The following is a 25,760-nucleotide window of genomic DNA, read 5'->3' on the forward strand; positions in this document are numbered from 1 at the left end:
GAGGAACTTATCCGGGACGCTTTTGTAGCGGGCCACAGATCCAATTACACACGACAGCGACTGTTGGAGCAGAGCAACCTCGACCTCAACAAGGCCTCTGAACTCGCACTATCGTTGGATGCAGCCTACCAGGGCATGGATGCCTACTCCTCTGCACCGTGGACGCCGCGGGGAATGACAGCCTGGGACACGGTAGGACTGCCTCATAGCGCCGTGCCACCCCAGCCACACCCCAACAACGGCCCAACTACCGCAGCAGTGTCCCAAGGCCAGACAGCAGTGCCCCAAGGCCAGAAATGCTACTTCTGTGGCCAGGCAAAACACCCCAGAGTGCGCTGCCCGGCGAAAAACGCGATCTGCTCGGGCTGCGGGAAGAAGGGACACTACGCTAGCGTCTGCAGGGCCAAAGCCACCCCGAACCCCAGCAGCGCTGTGTGTGGGCCATGCGGGCCGCCATTTTGGACCTCCCCGGCCGTGTGCGAATCACCGGTACAGCAGCCATTTTGGACGCCTCCAGCCACATGGGGATCATGGACGCCGCCATCTTGGACGACAGCCGGGACGCAGCAGGCCCCCGACACCGCCTCATCTGATACCCGCAGCGACACACCGACCCCTACGCTGGCATCCGTTACACTGGACCAAGCGAGACCGCACCAACTGGCCAGTTCCACAATGGACATTAAGGTAAATGGTCACGATACAATCTGCCTTTTTGACTCTGGGAGCACGGAGAGCTTCATCCACCCCGACACGGTGCGGCGTTGCTCTCTCCCAGTCCTGCCTGCGCAACAGCGGATTTCTATGGCCTCCGAGTCCCAGTCGGCGGACATCGGCGGCTACTGCGTGGTGACACTCGTAGTAGACGGGACCGTGTACGATCATTTTAAACTTCTGGTCCTGCCTGACCTCTGCGCTGCCGTCCTGCTGGGGTTAGATTTTCAGTGCCACCTTAAAAGTGTTACGATGGCGTACGGTGGACCCCTACCCCCACTCACAGTCCGCAGCCAGCAGCTTCCAAATTGCCCGCCGCGCACCAGGTGCAACCTCTCCACACTCAGAGTCACCCCCCCACCACTGTTTGCTAACCTCACCCCCGACTGTAAGCCCATCGCCACAAAGAGCAGGCGATACAGTGCCGGGGACAGGGTTTTCATTAAAACCGAAGTGGAGCGGCCCCTGAAAGAAGGGATTATTGAGGGCAGCACCAGCCCCTGGCGAGCCCAGGTTGTGGTCGTTAAGACCAGCGAGAAGCAGCGCCTGGTCATCGACTACAGCCAGACAATAAATCGCTACACCCTGCTGGACGCCTACCCACTCCCCCGTATAGCTGATATGGTCAACCAGATCGCGCAGTACCGCGTCTTCTCGACCATTGACCTGAAATCAGCGTACCACCAGCTCCCCATCCGCCCTGAGGACCGCCAGTACACTGCCTTTGAGGCAAACGGCCGCCTCTATCACTTCCTTAGGGTTCCCTTTGGCGTCACCAACGGGGTCTCCATCTTCCAAAGGGAGATGGACCGGATGGTAGATCAAAATGCGTTGCAGGCCACTTTCCCATATCTGGACAATGTGACCATCTGCGGCCGTGACTTGCAGGACCATGACGCAAACCTCGAAAAATTCCTCCGCACCGCCCAACTCCTAAACCTGACATATAACAAGGAGAAGTGCATATTCCGCACAAACCGCCTCGCCATCCTTGGCTGTGTTGTGGAACACGGAGTCATCGGCCCCGACCCCGACCGGATGCGTCCCCTTATGGAACTTCCACTGCCCCACTGCCTCAAGGCCCTGAAGAGGTGCCTAGGGTTTTTCTCCTATTACGCCCAGTGGGTCCCCTACTATGCGGACAAGGCCCGTCCGCTGATCAAGTCCACCTCTTTTCCCTTGACGGCAGAGGCCCGCTTAGCCTTCCACCGTATCAAGGAGGACATTGCCAAAGCCACCATGCACGCAGTGGACGAATCCATCCCCTTCCAGGTGGAAAGCGACGCGTCCGACTTTGCCCTGGCCGCTACCCTCAATCAGGCGGGGAGACCCGTGGCCTTCTTTTCACGAACCCTCCAAGGCCCGGAGACCAGACACTCCGCTGTTGAGAAGGAGGCCCAGGCGATTGTGGAGGCTGTGCGTCATTGGAGGCACTACCTGGCCGGAAAACGATTTACCCTGCTCACTGACCAGCGTTCAGTTGCTTTTATGTTTAACAACAAGCAGAGGGGCAAAATCAAAAATGACAAGATCTTGAGGTGGAGAATCGAACTTTCCACCTACAACTACGAGATCTTGTACCGGCCCGGGAAGCTAAATGAACCCCCGGATGCGCTATCGCGTGGCACCTGCGCCAGCGCGCAGATCGATAGACTACGGGTCCTCCACAATGACCTCTGCCACCCGGGGGTCACCAGGTTCTTCCACCTCATCAAGGCCCGCAACCTGCCTTACTCTATTGAGGAGGTCAGGACCATGACCAGGAACTGCCAAGTCTGCGCTGAGTGCAAACCACACTTTTATAGACCAGACAGGGCCCACCTGATAAAAGCCACTCGCCCCTTCGAGCGCCTGAGCGTTGATTTTAAAGGGCCTCTCCCCTCCTCCGACCGCAATGTGTACTTCCTCAATATTATTGATGAGTACTCCCGTTTCCCGTTCGCCTTCCCCTGCCCGGACATGACCAGTGCCACGGTCATTAAATGTCTGAACAACCTCTTCACCCTGTTCGGCTTCCCCAGCTATATCCATAGCGACCGGGGCTCATCGTTTATGAGCGACGAACTCCGTCAGTACCTGCTAACTAGGGGTATTGCCACAAGCAGGACCACCAGTTACAACCCCCGGGGGAACGGACAGGTGGAAAGAGAAAATGCGACAGTTTGGAAGGCCGTCCTGCTAGCCTTAAAGTCTAGGGGCCTTCCAACCTCCCGCTGGCAGGATGTGCTCCCCGATGCGCTCCACTCTATTCGGTCACTGCTCTGCACTGCCACTAACGCCACCCCTCATGAGAAAATGTTTGTCTTCCCAAGGAAGTCCACATCAGGGACGTCGCTACCGCCATGGCTGACGTCCCCAGGGCCGGTCCTACTGAGAAGACACGTGAGGACCCATAAAACGGACCCCCTGGTCGAGAGGGTCGACCTCCTCCACGCCAACCCCCAGTATGCTTACATCGCATACCCGGACGGGCGGGAGGACACAGTCTCCATAAGAGACCTTGCACCCTCGGGGACCACAGTAACCCACTACCCACTACCACCCCCCCCACGATCCGATATCCAGCCCCAGCAGACGGCAGGCCTGGGCCCCGCGACCCGCTCGACATCTACGAGGACGACACGCCTGTGCCACAGCCTACGCTGGACTCGACGCCGGAAGCTTCACTACCTCTGCCGTCGCCACGCCGATCACAGCGGCAGACAAGACCTCCGGAGAGACTCCAATACACTAACTTTTAATACACTTCACCCCGCCGGACTCAATTTTAAACAAGGGGTGAATGTGGTAAACCACTGTTTGTATTCCTGTTTGCCCTGTTTGTATTCCACTGTGTACATGCCTGGACATGCCTCGGCTGACTCCTCCCACAGGTCCTAGTATAAAGGTGACTGCTCCCCAGCCCTTGTATCCTGGACCGGTCGACCACTCGAGGCAGACCTCCATTCTGTTGTTAATAAAAGCCTTTAGTTACTCTTCTAACTCTCAGTCTTTTATGAGTAATTGATAGCGCATCAGTACGCTTCCGCAGAGACTGCGTCCCTGGCATCCGCGGGCCATTACGCTGCCCTCCTACTCGCAGCGTCGGAGCGCAAGTTAATGGGGGGGGGGGGGGCCGCCATCAGGTAGGTGTGCGTTCTTTTTGCAAGTCGATGGCGTACTCCGGAGGTACGCCACTGACCGCAATTTTTGGCCAATTAAGTACTATTTCGAGCTGTTCAATCGGTTCTTCACACCTCATTAACCCCCTGTAATTACCAATTTACACACCGCTTCACACCACCCCTCTATCTGTGCAATGTTCATTTTATACGCACTGGGGATTTCTGTGTCAAACTGTTCCAAGTTAAACAGAGGTTGTATGGTCGCAGAAACAAAGATATCGGGGATTAAAATATCTAAAGAATTACTACAACCTCGCACGTTACAAAAGCTGGACTGTACTTGTAAATGGGGCACATCTGAATTTACATGATCTGGACATAATAGGATGCTTGAAGATTAATTAAACTATATTGGTATTTTAAGTTTGCTTGGTTTAAACTGTTGGCCTCTAACGTGAGGCACCGGTGATCAGTTTTTATATATTGAATCAAAGATTGGTTTTACCATCCACTGCCTACAGTGGGTAAATCCCGGTAACACCGAGCGGTTGGGACATGGTCTAATGCCATGACCAGGGAAGGTGGAGAGGGCAGCCCAGTGTGGTGGAGAGGGCAGCCCAGTGTGGTGGAGAGGGCAGCCCAGTGTGGTGGAGAGGGCAGCCCAGTGGCAGCTAGTTTGCCGGATGTTCTCGATGTGGAGGAAGCCCGAGTGCAAATTGCACAATCCAATTCTATACACAGACAAAGGCACAAGTTCAAACAGGCAGATCTGCGGCAAGTAAAAGGAAAAATAACTCAAAAGCACATATTACAGATTTTTTTAAATGGGCATCACTCTTCGCTCTGCCTTGAAGATCCAGGATCCAACTTTTAATAATGAAATTACTGTGCACCAGGGTATTGGAAATGAACTTGGAAGCTTGCCTAAATTGAGTTACTGCCAATGGATGAATCCTGCTAGGACTTCTCCGTACGATTGAATTCAAGGTAAGACCTGAGCACAAACACGGTGCATACTACTTCTTCTTAGGCAGTCCCTCGGAACCGAGGATGACTTGCTTCCACACTAAAAATTAGTTCTCCGGTAACTGATGAGTCCATTGCAGGACCTACAGTTTCTGTCACAGGTGGGGCAGATGGTGGTTAAAGGGGTGGGTGGGTAGGGTCCTTGGGTTGACGTGCGCTCCATCCGCTGTTTGCGCTTGGCTTCCGCTTGCTCCGGGAGAAGAGACTCGAGGTGTTCGGTGCCTTCCCGGATGCTTCTCCTCCACTTTGTGCAGTCTTGGGCCAGGGATTCCCAGGTGTTGGCGCGGATGTTGCACTTTTTCAAGAAGGCTTTAAGGGTGTCCTTGAAGTTGTCTTGCTGTGTCGGAGCTTCGAGTAGAGCGCTTTGGGAGCCTCGTATTGGGCATGCGGACGATGTGACCCGTCCATCGGAGCTGATCAAGCGTGGTCAAAGCTTCGATGCTGGGGATGTTGGCCTGAGCAAGAACACTGATGTTGGTGCGCCTATCCTGCCAATGGATTTGCAGGATCTTGCGGAGGCAGCATTGGTGGTACCTCTCCAGTACTTTGAGGTGCCTGCTGTACATGGTCCATGTCTCTGAAGCATACAGGAGGGTAGGTATCACTACTGTTCTGTAGACCATGAGCTTGGTGGCAGGTTTGAGGTCCTGGTCTTCAAACACTCTCTTCCTCAGGTGACCGAAGGCTGCACTGGCACACTGGAGGCGGTGTTGGACTTCGTCGTTGACGTCTGCACTTGTTGACAGTAGGCTCCCGAGGTATGGAAAGTGGTCCACGTTGTCCGAGGCCTCGTCGTGGATTTTGATAATCGGGGGGCAGTACTGTGTGGCGGGGGCAGGTTGGTAGACGACCTTTGTCTTACGGATGTTTATGTAAGGCCCATGATCTCGTATGCTTCGGTGAAGGTGTTGACGATGGTTTGGAGTTCGACCTCTGAGTGTGTGCAGACGCAAGCATCGCCTGCATACAGTAATTCGATGACAGAGGATGGGACGACCTTGGATCTGGACTGGAGGCGATGGAGGTTGAACAGTTTCCCATTTGTTCTGTAGATTAACTCCACTCCAGCGGGGAGCTTACTGAGGGTGAGATGGAGCATTGCAGCAAGGAAGATCGAGAAGAGCGTTGGTGCGATGACACAGCCTTGCTTAACCCCTGTGGTGGATCCATTGGTCAGGATCACGGCTTGCATGCCGTGAAGCAGGCGGAGGATGGTGACAAACTTTTGAGGGCAGCCGAATTTGAGGAGGACACTCCATAATCCCTCACAGTTGACAGTGTCGAAGGCTGTTGAGAGATCAAAGAAGGCCATGTACAGCGGTTGGTGCTGTTCCCTGCATTTCTCTTGTAATTGACGCACGGTGACGATCATGTCCATTGTGCCCCTTAGTGGGCTGAATCCGCATAGTGACTCTGGGAGGAGCTCTTCAGCCACTGGGAGAAGGCAATTGAGGAGGATTCTTGCAATGAGGGATTGTCATGTACATGGAGAGGCCAGGTGTCAGCCAACACCCATCTGTGAGCTCCTGGCTGTAGGAATGGTTGACGTTGCCATCTCTGACTAAAGCTATCTTGCTGCTATAAATATTTTTGAGACTTTCCATAGATCTTGAAGAAAATTTTTGACACTAACAGCATAGTTTTAGCAGTGAAGCAAAGGTCAGATTAACACCACATACAGTACTTAAATTCCTCAGTGCTCAGCTCGGTCTGCTCTTTGCGCCCAATCATTTCTCCATTCATTTTAGTGGGATTGAGGCTTTGATAAAGACAAGCTGTTCCTCGAGGGTGATTTTATAGTGCAAGATTAGTATTGGTACGAGCAATTTTCACTTTACACTGTTGCTGAATTTGCAGTGTTCATCTGGAATCGGAGTCCAACCTGACTACCTGGAGGAGGGAATATCGCACCACATGGAGTGCAAATCTACTGCAGTGTCAAACCTGGTTTACAAAGTACTTGGGAGTATATTGAACCCCCTTCCCCAGCACACACACCTCTTAAACCTTGCTGACCTTAATTTCAACATTTAGAAATTCTTCCATCCCCAGCCTGAACACTTGCATTTTAACAGCTTGGTGGCAGCTCTTGTCGTGCGTGAATCCAGGTATACACAGAGCCCCCTCTTGGGCAGAGTTGTAACCAGGCAAGTGCCAAGCAGTGTAAATGTAGTACAACCCGGCTGAAACCAAAGTGCAGCTATGGGTCTCACATAAGAACATAAGAAATAAAAGCAGGAGTAGGTCATACGGCCCCTCGAGCCTGCTCTGCCATTCAATAAGATCATGGCTGATCTTCTATCTCAACTCCACTTTCCTACCCTATCCCCATATCCCTTGATTCCTATAGTGTCCGAAAATCTGTCGATCTCTGTCTTGAATGTACTCATCTACTGAGCATCCACAGCCCTCTGGGGTAGAGAATTCCAAAGATTCACCACCCTCTGAGTGAAGACATTTCTCCTCATCGCAGTCCTAAATGGTCGAACCCTTATGCTGAGACTGTGACCCCGTGTTCTAGACACTCGAGCCAGAGGAAACAGCCTCTCAGCATCTACCCTGTCAAGCCCTCTAAGAATTTATACGTTTCAATGAGATCGCCTCTCATTCTTCTAAACTCCAGAGAATATAGGCCTAGTCTACTCAATCTCTTATAGGACAACCCTCTCATCCCAGGAATCAATCTAGTGAACCTTCGTTGCACCACCTCTAAGGCAAGTATATCCTTCCTTGGGTAAAGAGACTAAAACTGTGAACAGTACCCCAGGTGGGGTCTCACCAAAGCCCTATATAATTACAGCAAGACTTCCTTATTCTTATATTCCAACCCCCTTGCAATAAAGGCTAACATACAGTTTGCCTTCCTAATTGCTTGCTGTACCTGCATGTTAACTTTCTATGATTTGTGTACAAGAACCCCGAAATCTCTCTGAATACCAACATTCACTAGTCTCTCACCTTTTAAAAAAAATATTCAGCTTTTCCATTCTTCCTACCAAGTGGATAATTTCACATTTCCCCACATTATACTCCATCTGCCACCTTATTGCCCAATCACTTAACTGGTCTAAATCCCTTTGCAGCCTCTTTGCATCCTCACAGCTTACTTTCCCACCTAGCTTTGTATCATCAGCAAACTTGGATATATTACACGGTCGTGTTTATTTCCAACACCAAGATTGGTCACCGTGGGCCTCTCCCCCTTCCGATCCCCTCTGACTCCCCCCTCCGATCCCCTCTCTCTCTCTCTCTCTCCCCTCTGATTCCCCCTCTCTCCCCCTCCGACCCCCCTTCTCTCTCTCCCCTCTGATCCCCCTCTCTCCCCCTCCGATCCCCTCTCTCTCTCCCCACTCTCTCTCCCCACTCTCTCTCCCCACTCTCTCTCCCCACTCTGATCCCCTCTCCCTCTCCCCCCTCCCATCCCCTCCCTCTCCCCCCTCCAATCGCCCCTCTCTCCCCACTCTGATCCCCTTTCTCTCTACCCCTCCGATTCCCTCTCTCCCCCCCGATCCCCTCTCTCTACCCTTCCGATCCCCTCCCTCTCTTCCTCCCCCTCCGATTCCCTCTCTCTCTCTCACCCCTGTCCCCTCTCTCTCTCACTCTCCCCCCCCTCCGATTCCCCCTCTCTCCCCTTTCAATCCTCTCCCTTTCTCCACCACCCTCCCCACCCCGGCCACCAACAGACCCCCTGACCTTCTCCTTACGGAGCTGAGGAAAGCGTGGCCCACGGTGCAGGCCGCAACTGTTGGGTACTGCGCATGCGTAGCTTCGGTAAACCGTGCATGCACAGAAGAGAACAGGGTGCGGCTCTGGGATACCGCGCGCATGCGCAGAAGGCCACAAAGCTGTTCATGCAAATAATCACAGCGATATTATACTCGGTCCCCTCATCTAAGTCATTGATATAGATTGTTAAATGCTGAGACCCAAGCATTGATCTTTGCGGCACGCCACTAGTTACACCCTGCCATCTCGAAAATGACCCTTTTATTCCTACTCTCTGTTTGCTGTCCATTAACCAAGCTTCAATCCATGCCAATATATTACTCCCGATCCCATGAGCCCTAATCTTGTGTAGTGGCTGCAGTGTAAATGACCCCCTACAAACATGTTTGCTGCACTCTACAGAATGTTACAAGAAGGAAATAAGGGTCTGCTAAGTGAGAATTAAGTGCTGGTTCTCGAATAGTTGTTGGAACTTTGAGAGTTTGCTGTGCTTCATCTGCCTCTCTGCTTCATAGCATATGCATTGGAAGTAATGGAATCCATTAAAAACCAGCCTTTCTTCCTTGTAAAAATGAATATCCTGTCAACGGTGATTGACTGTGTAATCAAAAGAACTTGCATTTATATAGCGCCTTTCACGATCTTAGGACGTCTCAAAGCGCTTTACAGCCAATAAAATACTTCAGAAGTGTGACCACTGTTGTCATACCTGGGATGGCAGGAATGACATATGAGGAGAGATTGGGTCGATTAGGCTTGTATTCGCTAGAGTTTAGAAGAATGAGAGGGGATCTCATTGAAACTTATAAAATTCTAACAGGACTGGACAGACTAGATGCAGGAAGGATGTTCCCGATGGTCGGGGAGTCCAGAACCAGGGGTCACAGTCTAAGGATAAGGGGTAAGCCATTTAGGACTGAGATGAGGAATTTCTTCACCCAGAGAGTGGTGAACCTGTGGAATTCTCTACCACAGACGACAGTTGAGGCCAATTCATTAAATATATTCAAGAAGGAGTTAAATATATTTCTTAAGGCTAAAGGGATCAAGGGATATGGAGAGAAGGCAGGGACAGGGTACTGAATTTGGATGATCAGCCATGATCTCGTTAAATGGCGGAGCAGGCTCGAGGGGCCGAATGGCCTACTCCTGCTCCTATCTTCTATGTTTCTATGTAATGTAGGAAACACGCAGCCAATTTGCAAACAGCAATGTCCCACAAACAGCAATGAGATAAATGACCAGATAATCTGTATGTGATGTTGGTTGAGGGATAAATGTTTGCCAGGACACCAGGAAACTCCCATGCTCTCCTTTGAATGTATATAATTAAACCAAGGAAATGAGAGTTTCACATCTGCAAGCATGGTTCTGCTAGCTTTTACATGTCCAGGTTAAAGGGCTGGCGGTGCCCTGCTGAGGAGCTTTCACAAGCACAGTTCCTGGAACTGCTCAGACAGAAAGTCAGCTGTAACACAGCGGTTCCTATATCTAATAATGAAATAATAAGAATTGCACTTGGGTGGCAGGCATCCTGCCATGTCAAAACATCTCCTAACTTGTACACAATCAATTACTTTGAAGTATATTAACCTTCATTATGTAAGCAAACGCAGCAACCATTCTGCACCAGCAATGTCCCACACTCAGCAATGAGCTGAATCACTAGTTAACCTGTTTTCTTGTAGCATTGGTTGAGGTCTGGACCCTGGGAGACCTCCCTGCTCTTCTTCATATAGCTCCTTGGGATCTTTAACATCCACCTGAACCAACAGGATAAGTACATGGGGGGCCTCAGTTTAACATCTCCCCGAAGAATGACAACTCTGACCGTGCAGCACACCTTTAGTCAAAGCAACAACCTTCTAACTCTAGAGAGGAGAGAGAGCACAACTAACTGATCCAATCCAGTGTTCACATGTTTCTATCTTAAATCTAAAGTAATTAGCGTTGCTGTAAGGCGGGCAGCATGTTGGAGCACCAATGGGCTGCGTTGCATAGTGCCATGACGTGGCTTCTTGCACCCATTCCCCCGCGGGCTGAGACCAATTACTGCAGTTTGGGTTTCAGCCCAACAGTAGCATAATTTCAGCCATGCCAGTGAGTGAGTAACTCCAAACCTACAAACCCAGTTACACCCTCATTTCCTTCAAACCTAGCTAAACTCCACCTGACTCCTTTAAACACCCAAATTCAATCTGCCTCACATCCAGCAAAACCCAGTCTTCCTCCTCTGCGATTTCAATAATGTCATATGTAACATTTGCATATTGATTTATCATTGGCCCGCAGGCATCTGTAAGGAATACCTATTATAATCACGTGATCACATGCTGAGTTGTCATTGGCCTGCAGGCACCTGTAAGGACTGCTATTGTTTAGAAGACCTAGGGGTCCTGACTCCATCTTGTCCACACGGTGCTGTATTGATTGAGAAAGCTTACAGACCTGATGCTTCATTAAAAGAGTTTCAATTGTAATACTCTGTTGTCCTGCAATTTATTAGTTTTGTACAAAGTGTGCAAAACAAGACATGGTGTCAGAAGTGGGATTTGAAATGGACATCGTTGGAGCTCCCTTACCTCGAATTAATTGGGAATCTTTGAACTTACATAGAGAATGGTGCAAGTTCAAGCAACACGTGGAGTTAATGTTTTCGGGTCCACTGAAAAGCAAAGGGGAGGAAGAAAGATGCAGCCACCTACTCCTGTGGATCGAAGAAAAAGGGAGAGACATTTTTAACACATGGTCTCTCACCGCGGATGAAGCAAAGGTACTGAAAAGTTATTTTGACCGTTTTGAATCATGTGATGCCCAAGACAAAGATGATATTCGCTAGGTACAAGTTTCAGTAGAAAGTACAAGGAGCTAGTGAGTCGTTTGAACAGTTCGTGACTGAGTTAAAACTGCTGGTAAAAGACTGTGTATATGCAGATAAAGATGAGATGGTCAGAGACCGCATCGTGTTTGGAATACATTCAGCTAAAGTGAGAGAGAAACTTTTGAATGTTGGGTCCGGGCTAACGCTAGACAAAGCTATAGATATAGCTAGATCGCACGAGATAGCCAAAGCACAGTTGAAAACCATAACCGGCACCACGAGCAGCTCAAGTGAACAGACAGTGCACGCAGTTAATAGATACACACCAAAGAACACCGCCCAGAGAGCGTGTTTCAGAACAGGGAGAGTTCTAAAAATGGGCAACACAGACATAAAATTCTTCAAAAACTGTGGATATTGTGGAAACAACTGGCATGGAGAAAAGGAGTACTGCCCTGCCAAAGGAAGGCAATGTACTAAATGTGGTAAACGGAACCACTTTGCTAAAGTTTGCAGGACTGTTTTCGGAAAAACAGTACACACAGTGAGTGACAGCCAAATGCCAGATAGAGAGCCAAATGCAGAGGAACTGTTCATTGATTCTGTGTCACAGAAAAAACAGATTTCAGAGACTGAGCAAGCCTTTGCCAATATTGAGATAGGAAAACAGGGCAAAGAGCTTAAGTTTAAACTAGACACTGTATCACAGCTTGAAGGATGAGTGTGAGCTACAGCCCACCTCACGCAGACTGACCAGCTATGGGGGTGAACAGCTCAATGTAAAAGGCACATGCGTGATGAAATGCAAGTACAAAGAAAGCGACATGATGCTGGACTTTTACATTTTTGACACTTGAGCACCACCAGTGCTAGGTCTAAAGGCATGTTTAGACATGGACCTCGTCAAGCTAGTGCTATCATTGACAGCACCAGTTGAGAAGCAGACAGTCATGGAGGAGTTTGCTGACGTTTTCAAAGGAATCGGACTATTCCCAGGTGAATGCACTATTCACCTTGACCCAGCAGCAACCCCTGTGGTTTGCCCACCGAGAAGGATACCCCTTGCTCTACGTAGTCGCCTGAAGGAGGAGCTGCAGAGCATGGAGAATACAGAAATCATCGTCCGGGAAACAGAACCGACAGAGTGGGCCAACGCGTTAGTAGTGGTTGAGAAACCACATACAGGCAAGCTCAGAGTCTGTCTCGACCCCAGAGATTTGAACAAGGCTATCAAATGCCCTCACTACCCTCTACCAACGCTAGATGACATCACACCCAAGCTAGTGGGAGCACGTTACTTCAGCGTAATGGACGCACGATCAGGATACTGGACTATCAAGCTCACGGAAGAGTCATCTAAGCTAACAACATTCAACACACCATTTGGACGCTACCGATTTCTGCATTTACCATTTGGTCTTATCTCAGCTCAGGATGAATTCCAGCGGAAGATCGACGAAACCTATGAAGGCCTCAAAGGAGTAGTCTCAATCGTAAACGACATCCTCATCTATGGCAGGAATAGAGAGGAACATGACAGGAACCTCCGTGTGATGCTACAAAGATCACGGGAGAAAGGTATCCGGCTCAACCCTGAGAAAAGCATAATCGGATCCACCGAGATCAGTTATTTCGGGAATCGCCTCTCAACTGATGGCATTAAGCCAGATCCAGAGAAAATCTCCGCCATCAAAAAGATGGAGCCGCCGAAGAACCGCGCAGAGCTAGAGACAGTACTAGGCACGGTTAACTACTTAGCCAAGTTTGCCCCGAGCCCCTCTGAAATCAATGCACCCATGCGTCAGTTGCTCAAACAATCCAATGAGTTCCTGTGGGACAAACAACATGACACAGCATTTCAGAAAATGAAAGACCTAATCACCAGAGAACCAGGACAAGTTCTTGCCTACTTCGACCCCAACAAAGAGCTCAGACTACAAGTGGACGCGTCAAAGTACGGACTAGGCGCAGTATTACTGCAAGAAGGAAAGCCCATCGGCTACGCTTCCAGATCTCTCTCGGACAGTGAAATCAACTATGCTCAAATCGAGAAAGAGCTATATGCAACCCTGTTTGGATGTAAGCGTTTCCACCAGTACGTTTATGGCCGACAAGTCATTGTGGAATCCGACCACAAGCCCCTTGAGTCAATCATGAGGAAACCACTAGCCGCAGCCCCACCAAGGCTACAGAGAATGATCCTTCAGCTACAAAAGTATGACTTCACAATCATTCACCGTCCAGGCAAAGACATTCCTGTCGCAGACACGCTCTCCAGAAAGTCTCTTAGCTACCAGGACAGCAGCCTCAGTGAAGGCATGGATGTGCAGGTGCACATGGTGTACAACAGCTTACCTGTGAGTGACTCAAAACTGAAGGAGATCCGAGCAGAAACAGAGAAAGATGCACAACTCACACTGCTGAGCAAAGTCATACACGAAGGATGGCCTGAGGAAAGGAGGAAATGCCCTCAGAGCATATCTGAATTCTGGAACAACAGAGATGAAATGTCACAAATCTACGGAATCGTCTTCAAAGGGGAGAAAATCATCATTCCTACCAGTCTCAGAGAAGAGATGTTGACAAAAATTCATGCTGGACATATGGGCATGGAAAAATGCAAACAAAGAGCACGTGACATTATGTTTTGGCCCGGAATGTGCAAACACATTGAGGACATTGTCGGAAAATGTTCCATTTGTCTAGAACGCCGCCCATCAAATGTCAAAGAGCCCATGATACCTCACCGTATCCCAGACAGGCCCTGGCAGGTCGTCAGCTGCAAGCAAGTGCATGCAAAACGTTTACAGAGACAGCAACACCAAAAGAGATACTATGACAGGTCAGCTAGACTACTGCCACCGCTGCACAATGGAGAATCCGTCAGAATCCAGGAGCATGACTACTGGAAGCCAACAGTCGTCATCCAGCCAGCTGACACTGAGCGATCGTATCACGTCCGCACCCCAGAAGGACAGGAGTACCGCCGCAATCGCAGGCACCTCCTGAACACCAAGGAACAACACCGTCATTCCGGCGAGAGGATCAGTTCAACAGAGTGTGATAAACAGAGCAATACACAAAACACATCATACTTACCTGAACCTAAACCTGAACCTGATTTGTTGACCGATTCAGGAGCATGCTCAGTTCCATACCACACAAGGTCGGGACGAGAGGTCAGGCCTAGAGTTATCCTTGACTTGTGAACTGTCAAAGGGTGTAGGCGGATCGCTGCCCTAAAAAAAAACTATACGTCGTTATTGGAACATTGAGATGTTTTCAGCGCTAGTTAAATGCTGAGTTTACTTATATGTTTATGCTACCAAGAACATTAGGTAGAAGAAAGGTTTAAAAGTAATGCATAACATTTTTCTTTTAAAAGAAAGGGGATGTAACATTTGCATATTGATTTATCATTGGCCCGCAGGCATCTATAAGGAATACCTATTATTCACGTGATCACATGCTGAGTTGTCATTGGCCTGCAGGCATCTGTAAGGACTGCTATTGTTTAGAAGACCCAGGGGTCCTGACTCCATCTTGTCCACACGGTGCTGTATTGATTGAGAAAGCTTACAGACCTGATGCTTCATTAAAAGAGTTTCAACTGTAATACTCTGTTGTCCTGCAATTTATTAGTTTTGTACAAAGTGTGCAAAACAAGACACATATGGTGCATTCTCAACTTAACAAAATTACGATCCAGTTTTTCAGAATGTTCTAGATTGAGGATTTTGCTCCCATTGCCACCTCCCTTGTTTTAACGCTGCAGCAATTTCTCTAACTCGACTAAGGTTCTTACAGTATTGGTGGCGGGGTTAGGTTAGCCAACATAAACCAGTAGAATAGCCAGTATCAATCTCTTCAGACATCTTATCCGAGTCCCTCTGCCAGTCCCCTGTTCTTGTATCCAAACTAATTGCCGTTACCATGGATACAACATTCTTATGTAGATTATCTCTTGGCGGATTAATTTAGGAGCTTTGTGTATTGCTGGATGGCATTTCAGAGCTGTTGACTTCTCTTTTATAAACTGCTTTATGATAATTGAAGTGTTTTCCAGAAACTGGGTTTGCAGTAAGGTATGAAGTGAGGCCTCTGAGGCTAAGCTCTGGTCACTGTTGAAGCCACTCGGATAATGAGAAGTGTAGGCTTTCAGAAAAATATCTTAAACGTTGATCTTATTTTAAACTTCCATTAGCATGTGAAACATTTCACACAAAGCTTCATAAGCAATCATGTAGTTCAAATTATTTTTCTTAGATTTTAAAATCCTGATAGTCAGCTGAAACGCAGGCACAGTGCCAGTGTCAGAAAGGATTGGTGGGGACTGAAGGCTGCTGCCCTGACCCTAGGCCGCCATCCAGTCACAATGTATATTCAAAGGGAAGGGAACTAATAAAGATGTACATTGGAGCAGGAGTTTCACTATATCGGGGTCTGACTGACTGAGCATTGTGAGATGAGCAGGAGTTTCACTGTATCGGGGTCTGACTGACTGAGCATTGTGAGATACACTGGGGCACGAGTTTCACTGTATCGGGGCCTGACTGACTGAGCATTGTGAGATACATTGGAGCAGGAGTTTCACTGTATCGGGGTCTGACTGAGCATTGTGAGATACACTGGAGCAGGAGTTTCACTGTATCAGGGTCTGACTGACTGAGCATTGTGAGATACACTGGAGCAGGAGTTTCACTGTATCGGGGTCTGACTGAGCATTGTGAGATACACTGGGGCACGAGTTTCACTGTATCGGGGTCTGACTGACAGCATTGTGAGATACACTGGAGCAGGAGTTTCACTGTATCGGGGGCTGACTGACTGAGCATTGTGAGATACACTGGAGCAGGAGTTTCACTGTATCGGGGGCTGACTGAGCATTGTGAGATACACTGGAGCAGGAGTTTCACTGTATCGGGGTCTGACTGAGCATTGTGCGATACACTGGGGCAGGAGTTTCACTGTATCGGGGTCTGACTGACTGAGCATTGTGAGATACACTGGGGCAGGAGTTTCACTGTATCGGGGTCTGACTGACTGAGCATTGTGAGATACACTGGAGCAGGAGTTTCACTGTATCGGGGTCTGACTGAGTGAGCATTGTGAGATACACTGGAGCAGGAGTTTCACTGTATCGGGGTCTGACTGAGCATTGTGAGATACACTGGAGCAGGAGTTTCACTGTATCGGGGTCTGACTGACTGAGCATTGTGCGATACACTGGGGTAGGAGTTTCACTGTATCGGGGTCTGACTGAGCATTGTGAGATACACTGGAGTAGGAGTTTCACTGTATCGGGGTCTGACTGAGCATTGTGAGATACACTGGGGTAGGAGTTTCACTGTATCGGGGTCTGACTGAGCATTGTGAGATACACTGGGGTAGGAGTTTCACTGTATCGGGGGCTGACTGAGCATTGTGAGATACACTGGGGTAGGAGTTTCACTGTATCGGGGGCTGACTGAGCATTGTGAGATACACTGGAGCAGGAGTTTCACTGTATCGGGGGCTGACTGAGCATTGTGAGATACACTGGGGTAGGAGTTTCACTGTATCGGGGGCTGACTGAGCATTGTGAGATACACTGGAGCAGGAGTTTCACTGTATCGGGGTCTGACTGAGCATTGTGAGATACACTGGGGTAGGAGTTTCACTGTATCGGGGGCTGACTGAGCATTGTGAGATACACTGGAGCAGGAGTTTCACTGTATCGGGGGCTGACTGAGCATTGTGAGATACACTGGGGTAGGAGTTTCACTGTATCGGGGTCTGACTGACTGAGCATTGTGAGATACACTGGAGCAGGAGTTTCACTGTATCGGGGGCTGACTGAGCATTGTGAGATACACTGGGGCAGGAGTTTCACTGTATCGGGGGCTGACTGAGCATTGTGAGATACACTGGGGTAGGAGTTTCACTGTATCGGGGTCTGACTGAGCATTGTGAGATACACTGGAGCAGGAGTTTCACTGTATCGGGGTCTGACTGAGCATTGTGAGATACACTGGGGCGGGAGTTTCACTGTATCGGGGTCTGACTGAGCATTGTGAGATACACTGGGGTAGGAGTTTCACTGTATCGGGGGCTGACTGAGCATTGTGAGATACACTGGAGCAGGAGTTTCACTGTATCGGGGTCTGACTGACTGAGCATTGTGCGATACACTGGAGCAGGAGTTTCACTATCGGGGGCTGACTGAGCATTGTGAGATACACTGGGGTAGGAGTTTCACTGTATCGGGGTCTGACTGACTGAGCATTGTGAGATACACTGGAGCAGGAGTTTCACTGTATCGGGGTCTGACTGACTGAGCATTGTGCGATACACTGGAGCAGGAGTTTCACTGTATCGGGGTCTGACTGACTGAGCATTGTGCGATACACTGGAGCAGGAGTTTCACTGTATCGGGGTCTGACTGACTGAGCATTGTGCGATACACTGGAGCAGGAGTTTCACTGTATCGGGGTCTGACTGACTGAGCATTGTGAGATACACTGGGGCAGGAGTTTCACTATCGGGGGCTGACTGACTGAGCATTGTGCGATACACTGGAGCAGGAGTTTCACTGTATCGGGGGCTGACTGACTGAGCATTGTGAGATACACTGGAGCAGGAGTTTCACTGTATCGGGGTCTGACTGAGCATTGTGCGATACACTGGAGCAGGAGTTTCACTATCGGGGGCTGACTGAGCATTGTGAGATACACTGGGGTAGGAGTTTCACTGTATCGGGGTCTGACTGACTGAGCATTGTGAGATACACTGGAGCAGGAGTTTCACTGTATCGGGGGCTGACTGAGCATTGTGCGATACACTGGAGCAGGAGTTTCACTGTATCGGGGGCTGACTGACTGAGCATTGTGCGATACACTGGAGCAGGAGTTTCACTGTATCGGGGTCTGACTGACTGAGCATTGTGCGATACACTGGAGCAGGAGTTTCACTGTATCGGGGGCTGACTGAGCATTGTGCGATACACTGGAGCAGGAGTTTCACTATCGGGGACTGACTGAGCATTGTGCGATACACTGGAGCAGGAGTTTCACTGTATCGGGGTCTGACTGACTGAGCATTGTGAGATACACTGGGGCAGGAGTTTCACTGTATCGGGGTCTGACTGAGCATTGTGAGATACACTGGAGCAGGAGTTTCACTGTATCGGGGTCTGACTGACTGAGCATTGTGAGATACACTGGGGCAGGAGTTTCACTGTATCGGGGGCTGACTGAGCATTGTGAGATACACTGGGGCAGGAGTTTCACTGTATCAGGGGCTGACTGAGCATTGTGAGATACACTGGGGCAGGAGTTTCACTGTATCGGGGTCTGACTGACTGAGCATTGTGAGATACACTGGAGCAGGAGTTTCACTGTATCGGGGTCTGACTGAGCATTGTGAGATACACTGGGGTAGGAGTTTCACTGTATCGGGGTCTGACTGACTGAGCATTGTGCGATACACTGGAGCAGGAGTTTCACTGTATCGGGGTCTGACTGACTGAGCATTGTGCGATACACTGGAGCAGGAGTTTCACTGTATCGGGGTCTGACTGACTGAGCATTGTGCGATACACTGGAGCAGGAGTTTCACTGTATCGGGGGCTGACTGACTGAGCATTGTGCGATACACTGGAGCAGGAGTTTCACTATCGGGGTCTGACTGAGCATTGTGCGATACACTGGGGCAGGAGTTTCACTGTATCGGGGTCTGACTGACTGAGCATTGTGAGATACACTGGAGCAGGAGTTTCACTGTATCGGGGTCTGACTGAGCATTGTGAGATACACTGGGGTAGGAGTTTCACTGTATCGGGGTCTGACTGACTGAGCATTGTGAGATACACTGGAGCAGGAGTTTCACTGTATCGGGGGCTGACTGAGCATTGTGAGATACACTGGAGCAGGAGTTTCACTGTATCGGGGTCTGACTGACTGAGCATTGTGCGATACACTGGAGCAGGAGTTTCACTGTATCGGGGTCTGACTGACTGAGCATTGTGAGATACACTGGAGCAGGAGTTTCACTATCGGGGTCTGACTGAGCATTGTGAGATACACTGGGGCAGGAGTTTCACTGTATCGGGGTCTGACTGAGCATTGTGCGATACACTGGGGCAGGAGTTTCACTGTATCGGGGTCTGACTGACTGAGCATTGTGAGATACACTGGGGCAGGAGTTTCACTATCGGGGTCTGACTGACTGAGCATTGTGAGATACACTGGAGCAGGAGTTTCACTGTATCGGGGGCTGACTGAGCATTGTGAGATACACTGGAGCAGGAGTTTCACTGTATCGGGGTCTGACTGAGCATTGTGAGATACACTGGAGCAGGAGTTTCACTGTATCGGGGTCTGACTGAGCATTGTGAGATACACTGGAGCAGGAGTTTCACTGTATCGGGGTCTGACTGACTGAGCATTGTGAGATACACTGGAGCAGGAGTTTCACTGTATCGGGGTCTGACTGAGCATTGTGAGATACACTGGGGCAGGAGTTTCACTGTATCGGGGTCTGACTGAGCATTGTGAGATACACTGGAGCAGGAGTTTCACTGTATCGGGGTCTGACTGACTGAGCATTGTGAGATACACTGGAGCAGGAGTTTCACTGTATCGGGGTCTGACTGAGCATTGTGAGATACACTGGAGCAGGAGTTTCACTATCGGGGGCTGACTGACTGAGCATTGTGAGATACACTGGAGCAGGAGTTTCACTATCGGGGTCTGACTGAGCATTGTGAGATACACTGGAGCAGGAGTTTCACTGTATCGGGGTCTGACTGAGCATTGTGAGATACACTGGAGCAGGAGTTTCACTGTATCGGGGTCTGACTGACTGAGCATTGTGAGATACACTGGAGCAGGAGTTTCACTGTATCGGGGTCTGACTGAGCATTGTGAGATACACTGGAGCAGGAGTTTCACTGTATCGGGGGCTGACTGAGCATTGTGCGATACACTGGAGCAGGAGTTTCACTATCGGGGGCTGACTGACTGAGCATTGTGAGATACACTGGAGCAGGAGTTTCACTATCGGGGTCTGACTGAGCATTGTGAGATACACTGGAGCAGGAGTTTCACTGTATCGGGGTCTGACTGAGCATTGTGAGATACACTGGAGCAGGAGTTTCACTGTATCGGGGGCTGACTGACTGAGCATTGTGAGATACACTGGAGCAGGAGTTTCACTATCGGGGGCTGACTGACTGAGCATTGTGAGATACACTGGAGCAGGAGTTTCACTGTATCGGGGTCTGACTGAGCATTGTGAGATACACTGGAGCAGGAGTTTCACTATCGGGGTCTGACTGACTGAGCATTGTGAGATACACTGGAGCAGGAGTTTCACTATCGGGGTCTGACTGAGCATTGTGAGATACACTGGGGCAGGAGTTTCACTGTATCGGGGGCTGACTGAGCATTGTGAGATACACTGGGGCAGGAGTTTCACTGTATCGGGGGCTGACTGAGCATTGTGAGATACACTGGAGCAGGAGTTTCACTATCGGGGTCTGACTGACAGCATTGTGAGATACACTGGAGCAGGAGTTTCACTGTATCGGGGGCTGACTGACTGAGCATTGTGAGATACACTGGGGCAGGAGTTTCACTATCGGGGTCTGACTGACAGCATTGTGAGATACACTGGAGCAGGAGTTTCACTGTATCGGGGGCTGACTGACTGAGCATTGTGAGATACACTGGGGCAGGAGTTTCACTGTATCGGGGTCTGACTGAGCATTGTGAGATACACTGGAGCAGGAGTTTCACTGTATCGGGGGCTGACTGAGCATTGTGAGATACACTGGAGCAGGAGTTTCACTGTATCGGGGTCTGACTGACTGAGCATTGTGAGATACACTGGAGCAGGAGTTTCACTATCGGGGTCTGTCTGGCTGTGAAAGGCATACACTGGAATAAGTTTTCACTTTCAGGAGCTGGGTGCACTGTTTCAGAGCTGAATGACCGAGAGGCATGCCAAGACAGAGGCTGGCAAACCCAGAAAGCAGATCTGGATCAATACTTAGAAGTCAAAAGACAAGTTGAGGCATCGTAGAACCACAGCAGCCAGCAGTATTTTTATTGAATCATAAAGTGCCTTCCAAAATACAACCCGCACTTGAATATATCATTAAGGAAATCTGTCTGTGTGCAAACCCAGGTGAATTGCTGCTGATAGTCATTGGTTTCTGCTGGCCAGTAACATGCTCAATAGTACTGCTAATCTGTCATACAAAGGATTAGCACTCAAATCCTATACCTAAGAGGGGTTTCAGTTCATTGTAGCAGTGTTAGTTCATCCAGTGACACATTAAGTGGATGGGGCTTAATAAATCTTCCCCCTAACTATAAATGATATCTGAGTTCACTGTAATTAGGTTGCACTGTGCCATGACTAGTCATGCTGAACAAGTGAATATTTACCTCTGTCAGCCATGGGAAGACTGACTGAGGATTTATTGTGTTAGTGAATGATCTAGTTGCTCTAAGCCCAGTGTGTGAATCATTTCAGTGGCAGACACTGGCAGGCACATTGTTGCGATTGCTCAGTAGGAAATACCATTCAAGAAGAAAATGCCTGCTGGAGATAGTGTGCAGTATTCAGTGGCAATGGGTAGCAGAAGAGGGAACACAATTCCCAGGCAACATTTGAGAGATATGAAAGCACCTTCCTTCTGTCAAGGAATAAAAAAGGCCCTACTCTTTAAAGGTTATACTGGCGGCATGATAAAAGAACACTTGAGGTGTACCAACTATTTAAAGTATGTGTGGTTACAGTGTATCATGGGCTGGCAATTATCCAGGGCCCATCTAAACACGCAACACTGTCTTTAGGAAGGTTCTTCACCTACTACATGAGCCTCCAGAGCTTCTTCGACACAGGGAAGGTTAGGGGGCAGAACCGCAGGTAAAAGTAAAACTGGTGGATGCCCAGCAACAGGTTTTTTGAAGGGCGAGATCAAGGTGAAAATTGGTGAATGATAAACAACCGCCACCTCCATGAGGCAGTGAAAAAGCATTGAAAGAACAAAATAGCTAAGTACGACAGTGAAAAGGTGCAGGAAAGATACGTGGTCCAGAGAAAGCTCCAAAATGGAGTGGACGAAATGGCAGGTGGATGGGAAAAACGGGCAAGTAAAGGGGGCTCTAGCTAAGGTCTTATGTCACTAAAGTCACCATTCAGACCAAAGGGTGGCCACAGTGAGCTCGGCATCACACTTACGGACAAAAAGGAGATACTTAGCACAATGGTTCAGTTTACCATTGGACTCCTCTTTGTACTGGGGACTGCTCTGAGAAAAGAAAATACAGTATGCGTAGCCTGTTGTCTCATAATGAAGTGGGAAAAGATGAGTAAGTACATGTCACAGCTGGGAGAGTGTCAGAGGAAGGGCAGCCAGAAGACGGGGTGATGGAACAGTGAACAAAGGTATCCCAGAGGAACCGATTCCCCGAAAAGCAAAGGGGAAGGTGAAAGATGTGCTTGGTGGTGAGATCATGTTTTAAGTGGCTGAAATGGCTGTAGGTGATGTGGAGGGTAGTGGGGTGGAAGCTGAGGACAGGGTCACCCTACCTACATGAGTGGAGAGCCCGCAAATGGGGTAGACATGATCAAGGGCCCTGTCAACTACAGCTGAAGGAATACCTCAGCTTAGGAAAAGGGGAGGACATTTCAGAAGCTCTGGTGGAGAGACTGGGATGAAGTAATGGGGACTTTACAGGAAGCAGGATAGGAAGGAACAGAATCCAAGTAGCTGTGGGAGTCAGTGGACTTGTATAGATGTCTCAGGGAAAGCTCATTGGCAGAGAAATAATGAGTGAGTCCATGAAGGGGAGAGAGGTGGACCGCAAAAAATGATGGGTGGGAATTGGAAACATAGTCAATGAAATTCTCCAGGTTGAAGCAAGCAGGATGTAGCATCAACACAATCATCATCAGTATAATGAAGAAGAGGTCCTGGTGAGAGCCTGAGTGGGATTGAAGCAAAGAGAGCTCCATATATCCTACCAAAGGACAGGCATAACTGGAGCTTATACAGATTTCCATAGCAACACACTTTATCTGAAGGAAGTGAGTGGAGTTGAAAGAGAAGCAGTCAGGGTGAGAACAAGCTCAGCCAAGCAGAGGCGAGATTAGGCACGGTTCATCAAGCAGCGGTGAACTCCGAGATCATCCTGGTGCAGTACAGAGATCCAGTACATGCATAGTGACTAGGGGAAAAATAGGACACAGAATATGAAACGGTCAAAACAGCACAGAGCATCTGAAGCATCACAGGTGTAGGTGTGCAGAGACTGGACTAGGGGGAAAGAATAGTGTCGAGGTGAGAGGAGACTACTTCAGTGGGACAGGAGGAAACTGAATCACTGGTTATGCGGGGCATTCCTGTTTGTAAATCTAGGAGAGGAGATGGAAACGAGCTGTGCCAGGTGTAGAGACCAATGGGATTGGATTTGGTGGCAAGTGGGGGGAGATGATAAGAGATGAAATTAGTCATTGTCTGGGAAATGATGTAGAGTCATAGTTCAAAGGGAGATTGGAAGGGGAGTTTTGTAGTTACTATTTGGCTTCACCCAAGTATAGGTGCTTCTACACACAGCTTTGTTGGCAGGTTTGTTGATGATGGAGTTGGAACTTAAAGGATGGAAAGCTGCAAGTTGAGCGGGCTATCGCTCAGGGTGAGTCAAACTCGGGTGGCCGTTATTACAGTCGTCAAGGTCTGTGAGGCCATTTCACAGGTATTTCACTAAGGTTCTTTTTGTTGAAGTATAAGATGGCACTGGTGTGATCTGGATCTTGAATAGCCATAAACAAACCAAAGGGCAAGTTTCTCGCCAGGATCTCTCAAGCTGTCTGTTATTTTCCATTTAGTTTCTGAACAGTATGCTAACCTAGAGATCAAATGGCATCCTCCAATTTGTCCCTTTGCTACTTGCTATCTGACTGATTTCAGTTTAGGTCGCTATGTTAGTTCTCTGGGCAAATGGTGTTCACAAGAAGTTTGTGATCTGACTGAGAGTACAGAGAGAAACAGTTTGCTCTTTGGTTGCTGGGGAATTCTCTCTCCAGCACACACTGTACTTCCGAAGTACTGTGAACTGAACTAACAGCTGTGTTTATAATTCCATTCCAGGCACTTGCAAAGAAAGCAAAAGCAGGAAAGCTGCTACCCGAGGAATATCAGGGGGGATCCTTCAGGTAAAACACCGGCGACTCTACAGTTTTATCTCTCTCGTTCTACCTTTAGTTGCAGGGTTTTGGAACAGTGGGAGCCTGCAGTTTTGTGGAGTTAGGACATGTTTGTTTTTTCCTGGATCCTCCTCTTACACTTTTGTTCTCCGTCCTTTATTGACTGTGGCCACACTGTAAGCGGTAAGCGATTCTATGGCCTGTATAAAGTTTTAACAAAATGAGGCACCCCGTCCAGCATACTTTGCACACACTGCGAGTTGTTTGGGTGATTTGTGCTTGGTAACCCCACAGTAAAGGTGTTCTGCGCAGGCCTGAACCAGCTGCTCTTGTGCTGTTACAGAAATAAAACAGGCACTGCTCCTTGAAAATAACATGGGCATCCAAATCAAAGAAAGTGTAAGGTGCACAAACAATGTAAAATATGCACCGTGTTTTACCCTGTGATGATTTTCGAATGAAGCAGACACTCAGCTATAACCCCCTTAAACCCAGGCAACAGGGTCTTTCGGTAGGGTGCCTAACTGCATTGACTCCTCTCCCTAGCAGCTGCAGCAGTACCGATGCATGTAATATATTCTGGACACAGATTGTCTACAGTATCAACTGTGAATTATATCTCGACCTATTTGCGGAGTTCACATAAAGCTTCTGTGCACAGTCATTGCACATTACACAGGAGGGACATCCCAATGGTCAGAACTATGTAACACCTACACAAAATAAACAGACCCAAATCGGAGTACAAATACCGATAGGAAGGGAAGTGACATCATCCACAGCATTGTCACACTGGAACTTCCACTGCTGCACCCCATTTCTGAATGATATACAGGAGGCACCTCGCCATCAGTTGCCTTTGTCCAACTACCACTTGGGTTGAAACTGAGCTTTTGAGCTGACTGGCCAAATTCAGAATGGTTCACATGGGCCTAAGGGAGCCTCTGGGCCATGGAGACAGTGCAGAGAACAATGAGTCTGCTCCCTGGGCTCCGAGGGAAGAGCTATGAGGGGGATCCTGATAAACTAGCCTTCAAAAGAGATATATCAGTGGGAACCTTTATAGAGGTATACAAGATACTTAATAGGATAGAGAAAGTAAATCTGAAAGAGTTTTCAGATATGTCCGGGCGGCAGGGGAATTGAACACAGGTTCAGCATGGTGAGGGCAG

At 49.0% G+C, this 25,760-nt stretch overlaps 1 protein-coding gene across 1 annotated transcript in view; it reads left to right on the plus strand.

Moving 5' to 3' along the window:
• Window positions 1-25,760, plus strand: part of pdhx (pyruvate dehydrogenase complex component X) — a 266,635-nt gene that overhangs the window by 234,969 nt on the left and 5,906 nt on the right. Inside the window, exon 10 of the mRNA XM_086007530.1 lies at window positions 24,533-24,597. Coding sequence (XP_085863656.1) covers window positions 24,533-24,597 — 65 coding nt within the window. The remainder of the gene's footprint in view (window positions 1-24,532; window positions 24,598-25,760) is intronic.

This window comes from Somniosus microcephalus, chromosome 15, assembly GCF_052327205.1.
Source record: "Somniosus microcephalus isolate GS21.2 chromosome 15, FLI_Smic_1.0, whole genome shotgun sequence".
NCBI classification, from domain to species: domain Eukaryota; kingdom Metazoa; phylum Chordata; class Chondrichthyes; order Squaliformes; family Somniosidae; genus Somniosus; species Somniosus microcephalus.